Here is a 14,871-nt window from a genome sequence, read left to right as displayed (position 1 = left end):
GTACAACCTCTTTCTAGGGCTGCATCCACACTGGAGAAATAACCGAGTTTGGCACTGCTTTAACTGCCCTGGCTTAAGGCTATGGAATTCTGGGAGTTGGAGTTTGTTGTGGGTCCAGAGCGGACTACCAAAGTCCCTCTAAAATGCACTCTCTCTCTCTTCTCTGCCTCACGGACGTTTTTTGAGCTGTAGCTGATTCCTGTGTGTACATTTACACACCTGAGCAATGTGGCTATTCATTTTGGCCGCTAATGGACCCTTTGAGACTCATCCTCTCATCTCCTTGACAGCAACTTTGTCTGCAGCGAGTCAGATACTTTGATTTATTAGATGAGATCATTCCACTGGACCGGAGGTGTGCTGGTTAAGTGTGGTTTGCTGGCTTCAATGTTTACACTGTATTTGAAAGAAAAAAAATTAGTATTTTTGGCAAGGGCAGGCAAGCATGAATCTTAGGCCTCAATCCCACAACGTTTTAAACCGGTTTGCAAATCAGATTGAAGCGGTTTAAATGACCCTCGTTCACACTTGAACCGAATCGCTGAAGTGATTTGGAGAGGAGGACCATGCGCTAGACCCACTTAAGCCACGTCTTTTTGATGCTGATTTTTTCTGTGTCTTTTTGAATAAATCGATTATGTGGAAGTGTGAACCAGATGTGGATTGGAATCAGTTTCAAGAATCAATCCAGTGTCAGTGTGAATGAGGTGAGGATCGGAAATTCAGAATTGATTTACTATGATGTGATAAGGGGTCACCGGGTCAGGAAGCGGAAATTAACAATCTGAAAACTCTTCCAATTGAACCGATTCATTTGCCAATGAGATCTACAAGTGAACAATGTGAACTCTCAAGTTATTTTGAGAGACTCCTGCAGGAAACTGTTTACACTGAAGCAAATTGGGGGTGGGTTGTTTGAAGGCAGTGCCAGTGTTCCCTTCAACTGGGCTTTGTACTCCCATCTTCTTCCCAAGATGCTTCTTAAGGAAGAGAAACTGGATCTCCTGGCTCTCCTGATGGACTGAAGAGGACAAGCAGCATCAACCACCTTATTCTTCCCAATCTTATTATTTATTTATTACCACCATCCCCAGGATTAGTGTCTGGACACCTTCCCCTCATCTGAGGGAGGGAATGGCTGTGGGGCTGTGAGGTGTAGCAGCAGGAGGAGGAAGAAAAAGTGGAGGAGGAGGAGGAAGAAGAGGAAGAGGAGGAAGAAGAAAAGGAGGGGGAGGAAGAGAAAGAAGAGGAGGAGGAAGAGGAAGAAGAAAAGGAGGAAGAGGAAGAATAGGAGGAGGAAAAAGGAGGAGAAGGGAGAGGAAGAGGAGGAAGAAGAGGAGGAAGAGGAGGAAGAAGAGGAGGAAGAAAAGGAGGGGAAGGAAGAGAAAGAAGAGGAGGAGGAAGAGGAAGAAGAAAAGGAGGAGGAGGAAGAATAGGAGGAGGAAAAAGGAGGAGAAGGGAGAGGAAGAGGAGGAAGAAGAGGAGGAAGAGGAGGAAGAGGAGGAAGAAGAAAAGGAGGGGGAGGAAGAGAAAGAAGAGGAGGAGGAAGAGGAAGAAGAAAAGGAGGAGGAGGAAGAATAGGAGGAGGAAAAAGGAGGAGAAGGGAGAGGAAGAGGAGGAAGAAGAGGAGGAAGAAAAGGAGGGGAAGGAAGAGAAAGAAGAGGAGGAGGAAGAGGAAGAAGAAAAGGAGGAAGAGGAAGAAGAGGAGGAGGAGAAAGAAGAAGAGGAAGAGGAGTAGGAAGAAGGGAAAGAGGAGGAGGAGGAAGAAGAGGAACAAGAGGAGGAGGAGGAGGAAGAGGAGGGAGAGGAGCAATAGGCGAAGGAAGAGGAGGAGGAAGAGGCACAATTGGGAGAAGAGGAGGAGAAAGGGGGGAGGAGGAAGAAGAGGGGGGTCTGGGCGAGAGGAGCCGGGCAAACAAAGGGTGCCAGAGAGAGAGAGAGAGAGAGCGAGAGAGAGAAGGGGGGCTGGAGGGGGTTCCTGAGGAGGGAGCTCCGCAGCCTCAAGGTCACCCTCCTTCCTTCCCTGCCTGCTGCCAGAGAGGAAGGAGGAGGAGGAGGAGGAGAGGGGAAGAGGGGTGCCTCCTCCTGCTCTTGCTCTTCCCACCTGAGCGCTTCCTTGGCCGCCCTCCCTGCCTGCCTGCCTGTCTCTGCCTGCTTCTTCCTCCGGGGCTGGGCCATCCCTGCTGCCGGGCTCCCTGGGAGCGGGGGGCTGGGGCTGAGGATGCTGGGGGAGGCCCCGGGTGCCCGCCATGTCCCCCCCGGCCTCGGCCTCGGCGGCGGCCTCGGCGGCAGCAAGGGCCAGCGGCAGCAGCAGCAGCCCCTCGGCGCCCCCCGAAGAAGAGGAGGAGGAGGAGGAGGAAGAGCAGGACGAGGACGCGGCACAGGCAGCAGCAGCAGCAGCAGCAGCAGCAGCAGGGGGCCCAGCGGCGGAGGGGCCCCGGGAGGAGGTGAGCCAGAAGACCCCCCCTCACACTCAGACACACTGCTCCCCCCCTTTGCACACCTGGTCCTTAGGGCTGGGCTCCCATTCCCCTCCTCCTGGGTCACGCCATACAGGACCCTTAGCAATCAATGCCCTTTCCATGCATTGGATTTGCACTCCGGTCTCAGTCTCCTGCCAGTGCCCTCCTCCTCCTCCTCCTCCTCGGCTGGGCTTTAGGGGCTTAGTTGGGGCTCATCTCTCTCATCGAACCAGAGGAGCTTCTCACACACCGGGGCTAATTCCAGAGAGCTTAAATGGCGATTGAAAGCGTCCCACAAAAGAAAGGCAAAAATGGCAAGTAATTGCACAAATGATTATCACACGCAGTTGCACAACTAAAGTGAGATCGGAAATGCATTATCGCTGAAATCCCCAAAACTAAAAAGATGCCCTCTAATGCGTCTCCGTAGCCACTTTAATGGCGGGTTTTGTGCAGCATTGTGTGAAATCGTTTTGCGTAATTACACAGTTTTTCCAGGATGTTCTTGGAATAAACTCCCAATCTCCTTTGTGTGATAAACTCCATAGAGTTGGAAGAGACTGCAAGGGCCATTCAGTCCAGCCCCCTTCTGCCATGCAGGAACTCTCAATCAAAGCATCCATGACAGAAGGAGAGGGGAGGGATAAAGTGTTTTTAATTGTTGTATTTTATATTTTACTGTTGTCAACCACCCAGATTGGTTTCCCATAGGGCAGTATACAAATAAATATTATTATTATTATTATTATTATTATTAAGGAGAGTCCACTACTCTCCCAGGGACTGTGTCCCACTCCCGTTCTATGAAGATGCCAGCCACAAACACTGGCAAAACGTCAGGAATAAACTCTTCTAGAACTAGGCCACATAGCCCAAAAAACCCACAAAAAACTATAGTGTGTTCCACTGTCGAACAGCCCTGACTGTCAGGACGTTCCTCCTAATGTTGAGGTGGAATCTCTGTTCCTGGAGCTTGCATCCATTGCTCCAGCTCCTGGTCTCTGGAGCAGCAGAAAAGAAGCTTGCTCCCTCCTCAATATGCCATCCCTTCAAGTATTTAAACAGGGCTATCATATCCCCTCTTAACCTTCTCTGGCCTGTGTGGTTGTGGGGGGCCTTCATTGCTACCCTCAGGCAACCCTGTCCTGGCATTTTCTTGGCCAGGTTTGTCCTGGGGAGATTTTTTTGTCATTGCCTTCCCCTGAGGCTGAGAGAGTGGGACTTGCCCAGGGTCACCCAGTGGGTTTTCATGGCCAAGCCAGGGGTCCAACCCTGCTCTCCAGAGTCCTAGTCCAGCTCTCACGCCACTACACCATGCTGTCTGGTTCTTGTTCTGTGCCTTCTTTCCAATTTATGGCCACCCTCAGGCAACCCTATCACAGGGGTTTGTTGGCCAGTTTTTTCCCAAAGCGTGTTTGCCATGGCCATCCTTGAAGGCTAAGAGTGTGACTTGCCCAAGGTCACCCAGTGGGTTTTCATGGCCAAACTGGGAATTGAACCCTGCTCTCCAGAATCCTAATCCAACGTTCACATCACTACCATGCTGGCAGGTTTGTGTTGCTGTTGCTGCACGCTTGCAAGTGGTTCCCAACTTATGGCCATCCTAAGGCAAACCTATTACAGGGTTTTCTTGGCAAGAGTTGTTCAGAGGTTTGTCATGGCCATCCTCTGAGGCTGAGAGAATGTGATTTGCCTAAGATGCCTAGTGGGCTTTCCTGGCCAAGCGGGGACTTGAACCCTGCTCTCCAGAGTCCTAGTCCGATGCTCACACCACTCACCATCCTGGCTCTTATGCTGGCTGATGGTTCTTAACAAATCAGAAGAGCCACTTTGCAGACAACCAAAACTACAAGAACCACAGCCTTTTATCTCTTGCACAGATTAAGTTACCTCTGAAGAGACTTTCATAAGGTGTGCTCCTTTTCACCCTTTCTGTGGAAATGTATGTGGAAACTGGGGGTTTCCATGTACAGTGGAGTCTCCAACCAGGGATAATTGTAATAATGATTGTAGATGTATCAGTTTGGGGTAAAAAGGGGACCCGTTGTTTAAGTGTCTGCATTATGAAAAGGAAACTGAACCCTGTATCAATTTGGTGTAGACATTCTGTTGTGAGGCAGTGGTAGTGTTTCTTCTTGCCGACAAAAAGGCGCCCAAGACAGGGAGAGAGGAAAAGAAGTCATGAGCTACACGATAGATGTGGCATCAGTATTTGGTTACATAGTGTGTGGTACACTACACTTTCCTTCACTGCTGAGATTCAAAGAAATTTTGATATCTCCTTCCCCTCTCCCTGTGAATGCCTATTGCAGGGATCAGCTCCAAGCTTGCTGTAAGTAAGCATACTGATGTATTTTCTTTTTTTAAATTAAATCTGCAACAAGTTAATATGAGTGATAAAGTATGGAACTGTGAACAAACCTTGAAGAGAAGGTAAACCCAAGAAGGTAAATCCCATTTTGGGAGAAAGGTTGGATGTAAATTCCATAAATAAATAAATAAATAAATAAATAAATAAATATGGTCCTGCAAAAATGAAGACCTAAGAAATAAGGGGTGTGGTAGTCTTGAAAGGGGCCTATACATGTTGTTGTTTTGTGTTTTCAAGTTGTTTCTGACTTATGGTGATCCTAAGGCAACCCTACCATGGGGTTTCCTTGGCAGTTTTCTTCAGAGAGGGTTTGCCATTGCCATCCTCTGAGGCTGAGAGAGTGACTTGTTGTCTATTTGCTTTTTGGGCAGAACTGGGACTCAGCGTGGTTTGCAGCAGTTTAAAACAAGTATAGAAAGATAAAAATGTACAAAAATAAATTAAAATGTAACTATGGAATTAAAGAGAGCCAGTGTGGCATAGGCCCAAGACACGTGTCCACGCTGATTTTAGGGTTCGGGAGTGCGCAGCAACCTCACACTCCCGAACCCTAGTCCGTATGGATGCTGCCATCATGGTGGCTTCTCATCCATACAGGGGGCTGCCATGATGATGCAAGCACAGTGCTGCGTTTGCATGTTGGGGTGCCGCGCTTGTGTCATTGACATGACACAGTTTGCAATGGGCACTGATGGTGGCACCCGCGTGCACCAAAAAAACCTGCTTTTAGTGGGTTCCTTTTGGTGCTGAGGGAGCCTGCATGGTTTGGTTGCTGTGGCCTCCCTCTGGAGGGAAAATGGGTAGCTCCAGACCACCCCTTGGGGCGGCCTGTCGAGCCCCATCGTTGCTAGTGCAGTGTTGTGATTTGAGTGTTGGACTTTGACTCTGGAGACCAGGGTTTGATTCCATCTCAGCCATAAAACCTACTGGGTGACCTTGGGCAAGTTGCATTCTCTTAGCCTCAGGACAAGGCAATGGCAAACCTCATTTGAACAAATCATGCCAAGAAAAGTCCATAATAAGTTCGCTTTAGGGTGGCCAAAAGTCGGGAATGACTTGAAGGCACACAACAGCAACAGCAGCGGCATAGTGATTTGAGCACAGGACTAGGACTGGTGACTGGGGTTCGATTCCCTGCTAGGCCATGGAAACTGGCTGGGTGACTTTGGGAAAGTAACACTCACTCAGCCCCAGACAACCCTGTGATGGGTTCACATTAGAGTTGCCGTAAATTGGAAATGACTTGAAGGTAGGCTTCCCATATCCCGCCTGGGGGCGGGACTTTCCCGATTTGGGGCGGGTCCGCACGGTCCCGCCCCGGTTTGGCCCCGCCCCTGGGACTCCCCCCCCCAGCGAGTCCTGCAGGCTTGGCTGGGGCTTGGAGGACGGCTGTCTTCCAAGCCCTAGCCATGCCCTGGGGGCCCCTCCGCGATCGCGGAGTCCTCCAGGCTTGGCTGGGGCTTGGAGGACGGCTGAAGCCAAGCCCCAAACCTCTGCCTGGCTGCCTCCGTCTCTGGGGGGGGGGGAAATCCCGGGGGTGGGGGCAAAACGGCGACGGAGGCAGCCAGGCAGGGGTTTGGGGCTTGGCTTCAGCGAGGCCCCATTCCCTTGCCTGGCTTCCTCCGTTGGCGACGGAGGCAGCCAGGCAGGGGAAAGAGCCTTTCCTCTTTCTCCTCCTCCTCTTCTTCTGCCTCCTTTTCTTCCTCCCCTTCTTCCTCCTCCTCTTCTTCTTCTTTCTCCTCCTCTTCCTCCCCTTCTTCCTCTTCCTTCTTCCTCCTTTTCCTCCTCTTCTTCATCTTCTTCCTCCTCCTCTTCTTCTCCATCTCTTCTTCTCCTCCTCCTCTTCCTCCCCTTCTTCCTCTTCCTTCTTCCTCCCTTTCCTCCTCTTCTTCATCTTCTTTCTCCTCCTCTTCTTCTCCATCTCTTCTTCTCCTCCTCCTCTTCCTCCCCTTCTTCCTCTTCCTTCTTCCTCCCTTTCCTCCTCTTCTTCATCTTCTTCCTCCTCCTCTTCTTCTCCATCTCTTCTTCTCCTCCTCCTCTTCCTCCCCTTCTTCCTTTTCCTTCTTCCTCCTTTTCCTCCTCTTCTTCATCTTCTTCCTCCTCCTCTTCTTCTCCATCTCTTCTTCTCCTCCTCCTCTTCCTCCCCTTCTTCCTCCTCCTCTTCTTCTTCTCCTCTTCCTCCTCCTCTGCCTTTTCCACTCTTCCTCCTCTTCAATGCCCAAATATGCTGTTTGGAATTGGGGGGGAGGTTAGCCAGAAAGGGAAGTACATTTCTGGCATCTGTCTAGGAACAATGCCAAAATGTCCTCCATTTTGATCATGCCTAAGAAACATGCATTTATATTAACATTTTTTAAAAAATCATCAATTTTTTTTGCATGTCCTCCATTTAAAAAAAATGTGTCCTACATTTGAAAAAATTTGTCCTACTTTTGTCCTACATTTGTCCCAGTTTGGAGGTCCAGAATTATGGCAACCCTACTTGAAGGTATACAACAACAACAACAACAACAACAATGTAGAATTAAAACAGCTTAAAACATACATATTGAAAGGCAAAAATAATGCCCCCTCTCAAAAAAATCTAGCACTTTATTTCACAGTGCTTGCAGTCAGTTTTGAAGGATAGCAAAGAGGGAGCAAGTCTGACTTCCATAGGAAAAGAGTTCCAGAACATTTCCACCAGAAGTGCTTATTCCCACCAGAAGTGCCTATGAGGGTGGTGGGACCAAGAGAAGGACCTCCCTCCTCCTTGAGCTGTATGGGGCTTTATAGATCAAAATAAGCTTTTAAAATTATGCCTAGAAATGGACTGGTAACAGGTGCTCCTTTTAATCAGCTCCAGTTCACAATCTGGCTGCAGCTCTTTGGACAAACTGAAGTTTCCAAGCATTCTTCAAAGGCAGCCCCCCCCCCCCATGAGTTCATTACAGTAATCCAAGGGGGGTGTAACTAGGGGCATGTATCGCTGTCAAAAGTTAGTTAATGAAATGGTAGGTTATTCATCCCTTTCCCCCCAAGAAGGTGAGGTATTTAAAACATGAAACCATGGTTCTAATTCAGTTGACTGTGGGAATATTCCAGGCTGATTGATTTAGAATAGCAGTAGACACTACGATTGTGATTATTACTGATGAGAAGTATTAATATAGGCGTGTGAGGACATTTCTTCCCAAAGAGACTTCAAAAATGTCTACCCGAAAATGTGGTATACGTGTGTGCATTAGATATAGCATAATTAGGTTTGCATCCCTACTCCAGTAGCAAGTGTGGAATCAGATCCCAGGAAAGACACTGCTGGTGTTAGGGTAAAATACAACAAAATCCAAATCCACAAAAAAGCAATACCTTCATCGGCTAACCAAAAGTACACAAAATACGTAATGCAAGCTTCCAAAGCTTCACTGGCTTCTTCATCAGGCAAAGACGTTAAAAATCATTACAGGTCAAGAAGGGCACTGACATTAGGGTTGCAGGTCTATATGTCGTCTGAGATGTCGCTCTGTTGTCAGTTAAGATGGTATTGAGGGAGTTCAGTACAGGCAGAGGAGAAGATTGCACAGGACAGGGGTAGCCTGGATCTTAAGGGATGTTACTTTTCTATTACTAATGGTGCTGAAATTTTATTACCTGCCTTGGATTACCCTTTGTTCCTGGTCCCCCCATGGCCAAGAAATGGAGTGGCCTTTGCCTGCATTGAAATCTTCAGAGCCATTTAATTGGCATAATCACAGGAGTTTATCATACAGGGTTTATCGCATGCAGAAAGGGGATTTAAAATGGGGAAATTCCGCAAAAACAGGATAATTTTCACACAACGTTACACATTAACACACACATAAAGTAGACAAATCCTGCAAAAGCAGGATCGTTTTCACACAATGTCGGGGGCATTGACCATTAATCCAGCATTGACCTGCACAGAAAGTGGACAAAATCATCCGCTTTTTATCCCGAAAGTAAAAAGCTGCCAATTTGTCCACTTTCTAAGTGGGTTATTTTTGCATTAATGCTCAGTGCCCCCGATGAGTCTGAAAATGATCCTGCTTTTGCGGGATTTTCCCAGGATTTAAATCCCGTTCTTCATGGGATTTAGGCACTTAGTCTCCCATATGATAAACTCCTCAGACAGAGCCTAGGCCTATCCTTTGCCATCTTTTTTGTCCTGTATGATTTCTAACATCTTTGCCTGATGAAGCCAGTGAAGCTTCACATGCTTGCATGATTTATTTTCTGCATTTTGATTGGCCAATAAAGGCATTACACTTTTGTGCATTTTTGTTGCATTTTGCTGCATGCCCAACAAGGTTACCCATTAATATGTTTTCTACTGTTAGCATGTGAGCTTATTGTTAGTGGATCTATTCATTATGTGTAGGAGAAGTTTTCCATTTATTAGCATCATTAATTGAAATCATAAACTTAATCCATCTGCATCCAGATCTCCTGTGTTAATTTGGTATTGTCTTTTCTTCATTTGCCCTTCAGCCTTTTCTGTGTATAGTCGCCCCTTTGAACTTGCAGGGGATCCGTTCCGGGACCCCCCCCCCAGTGAGTTCAAAATCTTGCACATATTCAAGCCCATAGGCTTGAATGGGGTGTGTGCATGTGGGGCGTGCGCCATGGACATACACCCCATTGAAATTAATAGTAGTTGCCTCTCTGTGGGTTTCCAAGTCCCACATTTCAAGTACACGGACTTGAAGGGGCAACTGTATTTACTGCTACTCCTGTTCCCATAAGCAGTTCTATACTTCTTTCACTACTCAACACCTGGTTGTCATTTCATGCATACTATTCTATACCTGCCTCATGTAGCTCATCTATCCCATATGCTTATAGCAAAGATACAGAGTTGACCAACATCTTTCTTTCAACATTGTTTTACTTTGGAGTTCTTAGGAAGTTTTGACAGCTTTTGAGCCAGAACTACCTGTCTCAGGTGACCTCTGCTTCCTCCTTCATTCAGCACTATCAGTAAACATATACATCTTTACTGAATAACATGTCTTGCCTTCAAGAACTTCAATCTGAAGAAAACTATGGCCTGTTACAGACTGCCAAAATAAAGCTGCTTCGGATCTCTTTGGAGGTATGCTATTTAAATTATGCATGCGTCCTAAGAGTCCGGAGGTCATGCCAAAGCCACACTCCATTCCTAAGCACTGGAGTGCAGCTTTGGTGCAGCTTCAGGAGTCTTTGGATGCATGCATCATTTAAACAGCATACTTCCAAAGAAACCCGAAGCAGCTTTATTTTGGCAGTCTGTAACAGGCCCATAAGAGGGAAGGGAAGAAACAAGGGAGGCAAAGGGATGAAGGTGAACAAATGCAGTTCAACATACTTACATATTAAACATTTCCATTATAGATTAGGACCAGAATCTGTAGATTTTGAAAGACAAATGAAGTACAACCCACCTGCCCCAATCACAGGATTGGCATCTGTGGATTTGAGCATCCATGGATAGCAAACCCCATTGGCCCTGACAGCGTTGCTGCACACACATGTGCACCACCATTAAAAACCATGGGACTTGATCCATTTTACTTTGAGCAGCATGATCCTTTGTATAGTTAGACTTTCCTAAAATGCTTGAATAAATCTTACTTTGCAAAGCACTGGTATATAAGTGTTTGACCCCTCATAAAAGGCAGTGATTTTCACAACTTTCCAGTCACATTATACATTTTTATAAATTGTATATAGTAGTTATATCCCAGACAGTTATCTCCACAAAGCAGTTTCCAATATAACAAAATATAAATGTATATGAAAACAATATTATAACTGTAAAAGATTTATGAAATATATTAATCTCTAGCAGCATTTTAAATAAATCACAATCCAGATGAGCAAAGATAAGATGAAGAGCAGTAATAACTGTAAACTTTTAAAGTGTGGGGTCATTTTACAATGTAGGCTAATGCATACTGATACAAGATCTTGACCTCCTTTGTCCTGAACAGAATATGGGAGTCTTAATCCAAAGATGAAAAAGTCACTCTGAGTGAGTGCCTTAAAAAAAACACCCTACATATTGTGGCTGAATAGTTTTTACTATTCAGTTCTATTTTCAGATAAATGCAGTGGCTGGTGAAAAGGCCTTGGACTTAAAGCCCTCAGGAGAGACAGCCTGTGGTTATTGTATCGGGACATTACACACTTGTTTCACAATCCTTCTTTAATGTATTTCAGCATCTGTCTTGGGTGAACTGAGAGCAGATAGTCCATGATTTTCCTCCTTTCTGGATAAAGCTATATGGGCCTGCAGTGTGCACATGAATTTAGGTCATAATAATATAAAGGAAAGGAATTATTTAATGGGAGGGACGAGAGCATCTTAAATGTGTCAGTGTCAGCTCTCTTAAGGGGAAAACATGCTTGATGTTGTGCTGTTGTAGTTCAGAACAAGGGAAGATGGTTTAGGTATTGGCTGGCACACCTATCTCACAATCCTTGAGACTTGGATTTGAGAAGTACAGAACAGATGGACATAATGTCCTGGAGAGGCTTGCTGTACATTTGGACAAACATGGAGGAAAAATGAAATAACGGTTGAAAGTAAATATATGTTCCACCTTTTCAATCTGTTATATGGTTTGTTGTTGTTGACTGCCATCGAATTGATTTTGGCTTATGGCAAACCTATCAGTCCGAGTCCTCTAGGTCCCCCTGTCTTCCACAACTGTTCTCCGTTCTTGCAGATTCGGAGCCGTGGCTTCCTTGATTGAATCTATACATCTGGAGTGTGGTCTTTCCCTTTTCCTATTGCCTTCCACCTTACAAAGCATTATTGTCTTTTCTAGTGAGACATGCCTTCTCATAATATGGCCAAAGTATGACAGCCTTAGTTTAGTCATCATGGCTTCTAGTTCAGGTTTGATTTGCTCTGTGACCATTTATTTGTCTTTTTCATAGAATCATAGAATTGGAAGAGACTGCAAGGGCCATCCAGTCCAACTCCCTGCCATGCAGGAAATCACAATCAAAGCATCCCCGACAGATGGCCATCCAGCCTCTGCTTAAAGACCTCCAAGGAAGGAGACTCCACTACACTCAGAGGGAGTGTGTCAAACAGCCTTTACTGTCAGGAAGTTCCTCCTAATGTTGAGGTGGAATCTCTTTTCCTGTAGCTTGCATCCATTGCTCTGGGTCCTAGTCTCTGGAGCAGCAGAAAACAAGCTTGCTCCCTCTTCAACGTGACATCCCTTCAAATATTTAAACAGGGCTATCATTTCACCTGTTAACCTTCGCTTCTCCAGGCTAAGCATCCCCAGCTCCCTAAGTCTCTCCTCATAGGACATGGTTTCCAGACCCTTCACCATTTTAGTTGCCCTCCTTTGGACACACTCCAGTTTCTCAACATCCTTTTTGAATTGTGGTGCCCAGAACTGGACACAATATTCCAGGTGGGGCCTGACCAGAGCAGAATAGAGTGGTACTATTACATCCCTTGATCTAAACACTGTTCTTTTATTGATGCAGCCTAAAATTGCATTGGCCTTGTTAGCTGCCGCATCACACCGTTGATTCATGTTCAACTTGTGGACTACATGAACTCCTAGATCCCTTTCACACGTAGTTTCATTCAGCCAGGTTTCTCCCATCCTATATCTGTGCATTTTATTTTTCCACCCTAAGTGCAGTACCTTACATTTCTCCGTGTTGAATTTCATTTTGTTAGCTTTGGCCCAGCTTTCTAGTCTATTTGGGTCATTTTGAATTTTGATCCTACACCTCCCAGTTTGGTGTCATCCGCAAATTTGATAAGTATACCCCCTATTCTGTCATCCATGTCATTGATAAAGATGTTGAATAGCACTGGGTCCAGAACAGAACCCTGTGGGACCCCACTGGTCACTTCTCTCCAGGATGACAAGGAGCCAGTGTTGAGCACCCTTTGTGTTTGGCTGGACTACCAATTACAAATCATTGTAACAATTACCTTGTCTAGCCCACATTTTACTAACATGTTTGCAAGAATGTCATGGGGAACCTTGAAATCAAGATATACTATATCCACCGCATTCCCTTCATCTACCAAGCTGGTAATTTTATAAAAAAAAAGAGATAATAATAATAATAATAATAATAATAATAATAATAAATTTTTATTTTTATACCGCTATTCCAGTGATCACAGCGGTGTACATCAAAGAGTAAGACAATTAAAACAACAGCATGACAATAATCCAAAGTTAACAATTAAGAACAGTAAAAAACCAACAACACCCTATACAAGTGGCTGTGTAGAATGGAATACACAAAAACATTGCCAAGGGGAAGAGAATGACCACAAGGCTCATGGGGGGAAAGCCTGGCGGAACAAAAAAGTCTTCAAGTTCTTCTTGAAAGCATAGAGGGAGGTGGAAGTACGGAGCTCATTGGGGAGGGAGTTCCAGAGCTGAGGGGCTGAAATAGAGAAAGCCCTCTGAGCTGATACATATCGAGCGTCTGGAACTCTTAAAAGATGTCTTTCACCCGACCTGAGAGTGCGGGGTTTGTCTGGCATGACTTGTTTCTCTGAAACCCAGGTTGACTTTTTGTGATTATGGAATTGCCTTCTAGATGTTCCCAGACTCTCTGTTTAATTATTTGCTCTAGAATCTTTAGCAGTTCACGGTGTCTGCAGAACTCTTCTCTAACGTTACATGACAAATCAATTTATTATTTTCCTGTCTACTTTCTTCACTGTTCAGCTTTCACAGGCATACATAGAGATGGGAAATATGATAACATGTGCAAGCCTAAATTTGGTATTCAATTATATATCTTTACACTTTGTCTAGTTTCTTCATAACTGCCCTTCCAGGTCCTAGTCTTCTGGTTTCTTGATTGCAGTCTCTATTCTGGTTACTTATTGAGCCAAAGCATGGAAAATCGTGATAGTCTTATTTAAACTTATGTAGGTCACATGTGGTCATTATTTTTGTTTTCTTACTATTCAACTGCAAACTTGCACACTTTTTAAAAAACTGTTTTCAGTTATTGTTTCAAATTTGCTATTTTCTACTAGTTGTATGGTGTCTTCTGCAAATTGTTTATTTTCCTTTCCCAAAAGTGTTTCCAATTTTTACACCCCCTTTCTTTGAGTGTAGTCCTACTTTATATATGATATTTTCAGCATACAAATTAAACAGATAGGGTGATAAGATAAATAAATAATAATAAAAATTTTATTTGTATACCGCCCTTCCTATGATCAGGGCGGTGAACAACACATTACAATTACATACAACCATATACAATAAAAACAAACTATTAAAAAAGCTAAAACCCCATCAACCAGCTACCATTGCTGTCGGAAAGGGGGAGGCTAGCTGGAGCCTATCTCAGGGAATGCCAAACGAAACAGGAAGGTTTTTAATTCCTTCCTGAATTGGGCCAGGGAGGTGGCCGAGCGGAGCTCTATGGGCAGCGTGTTCCAGAGGGTCGGGGCGATGATGGTATATGCCCTCCTTGTTGTGGAGGCTAATCTAGCCCCAGGGACCCTCAGTAGTTGCTGCCCAGATGTTCTGAGTGTGCGGGGCGGAATGTATGGGGAGAGGCGGTCCTCAAGGTATCCTGGGCCCAAGCCATGTAGGGCTTTATAGGTTATAACCAACACCTTGTATTGTGCCCGGAAGCGAATGGGCAGCCAATGCAGATCTTTAAGTACAGGTGTAATATGACTGGCCCTGGAAGTACCAGTGACCAGTCTGGCTGCCATATTCTGTACCATCTGTAGCTTCCGGGTGTGGTACAAGGGTTGCCCCATGTAGAGCGCATTGCAGAAATCCAATCGAGAAGTTACCAGAGTGTGTACTACCGTTTCAAGGTCTCTCTGGGCCAGGTATGGGAGCAGCTGGCGTATAAGCCGAAGCTGATAACAGGTGCTCCTGACCGTCGCATCCACCTGAGCTGTAAGGTGAAGTGACGAGTCTAGAAGCACCCCCAGACTGCGCACGGAGTCCTTCACAGGAAGCGTGATCCCGTTCAGGACAGGTGGAACCACCTCCATTCCTGGACCAGGGGAACCTATCACAAGTACCTCCG

General features: G+C 45.6%; 1 protein-coding gene across 1 annotated transcript in view; it reads left to right on the top strand.

Moving 5' to 3' along the window:
• Window positions 1–2,249: 2,249 nt before the first annotated feature.
• Window positions 2,250–14,871, top strand: part of TMEM151B (transmembrane protein 151B) — a 42,839-nt gene continuing 30,217 nt past the window's right edge. The window contains exon 1 of the mRNA XM_089529448.1: window positions 2,250–2,447. Coding sequence (XP_089385574.1) covers window positions 2,250–2,447 — 198 coding nt within the window. The remainder of the gene's footprint in view (window positions 2,448–14,871) is intronic.

The sequence above is a fragment of the Sceloporus occidentalis genome, unplaced genomic scaffold (genome assembly GCF_023333645.1).
Source record: "Sceloporus occidentalis isolate IW3139 unplaced genomic scaffold, rSceOcc1.0.p SCAF_6, whole genome shotgun sequence".
NCBI lineage: Eukaryota > Metazoa > Chordata > Lepidosauria > Squamata > Phrynosomatidae > Sceloporus > Sceloporus occidentalis.
Note: the sequence above shows the minus strand (reverse complement) of the source record. Positions and strands in the feature narration are given on the sequence as shown.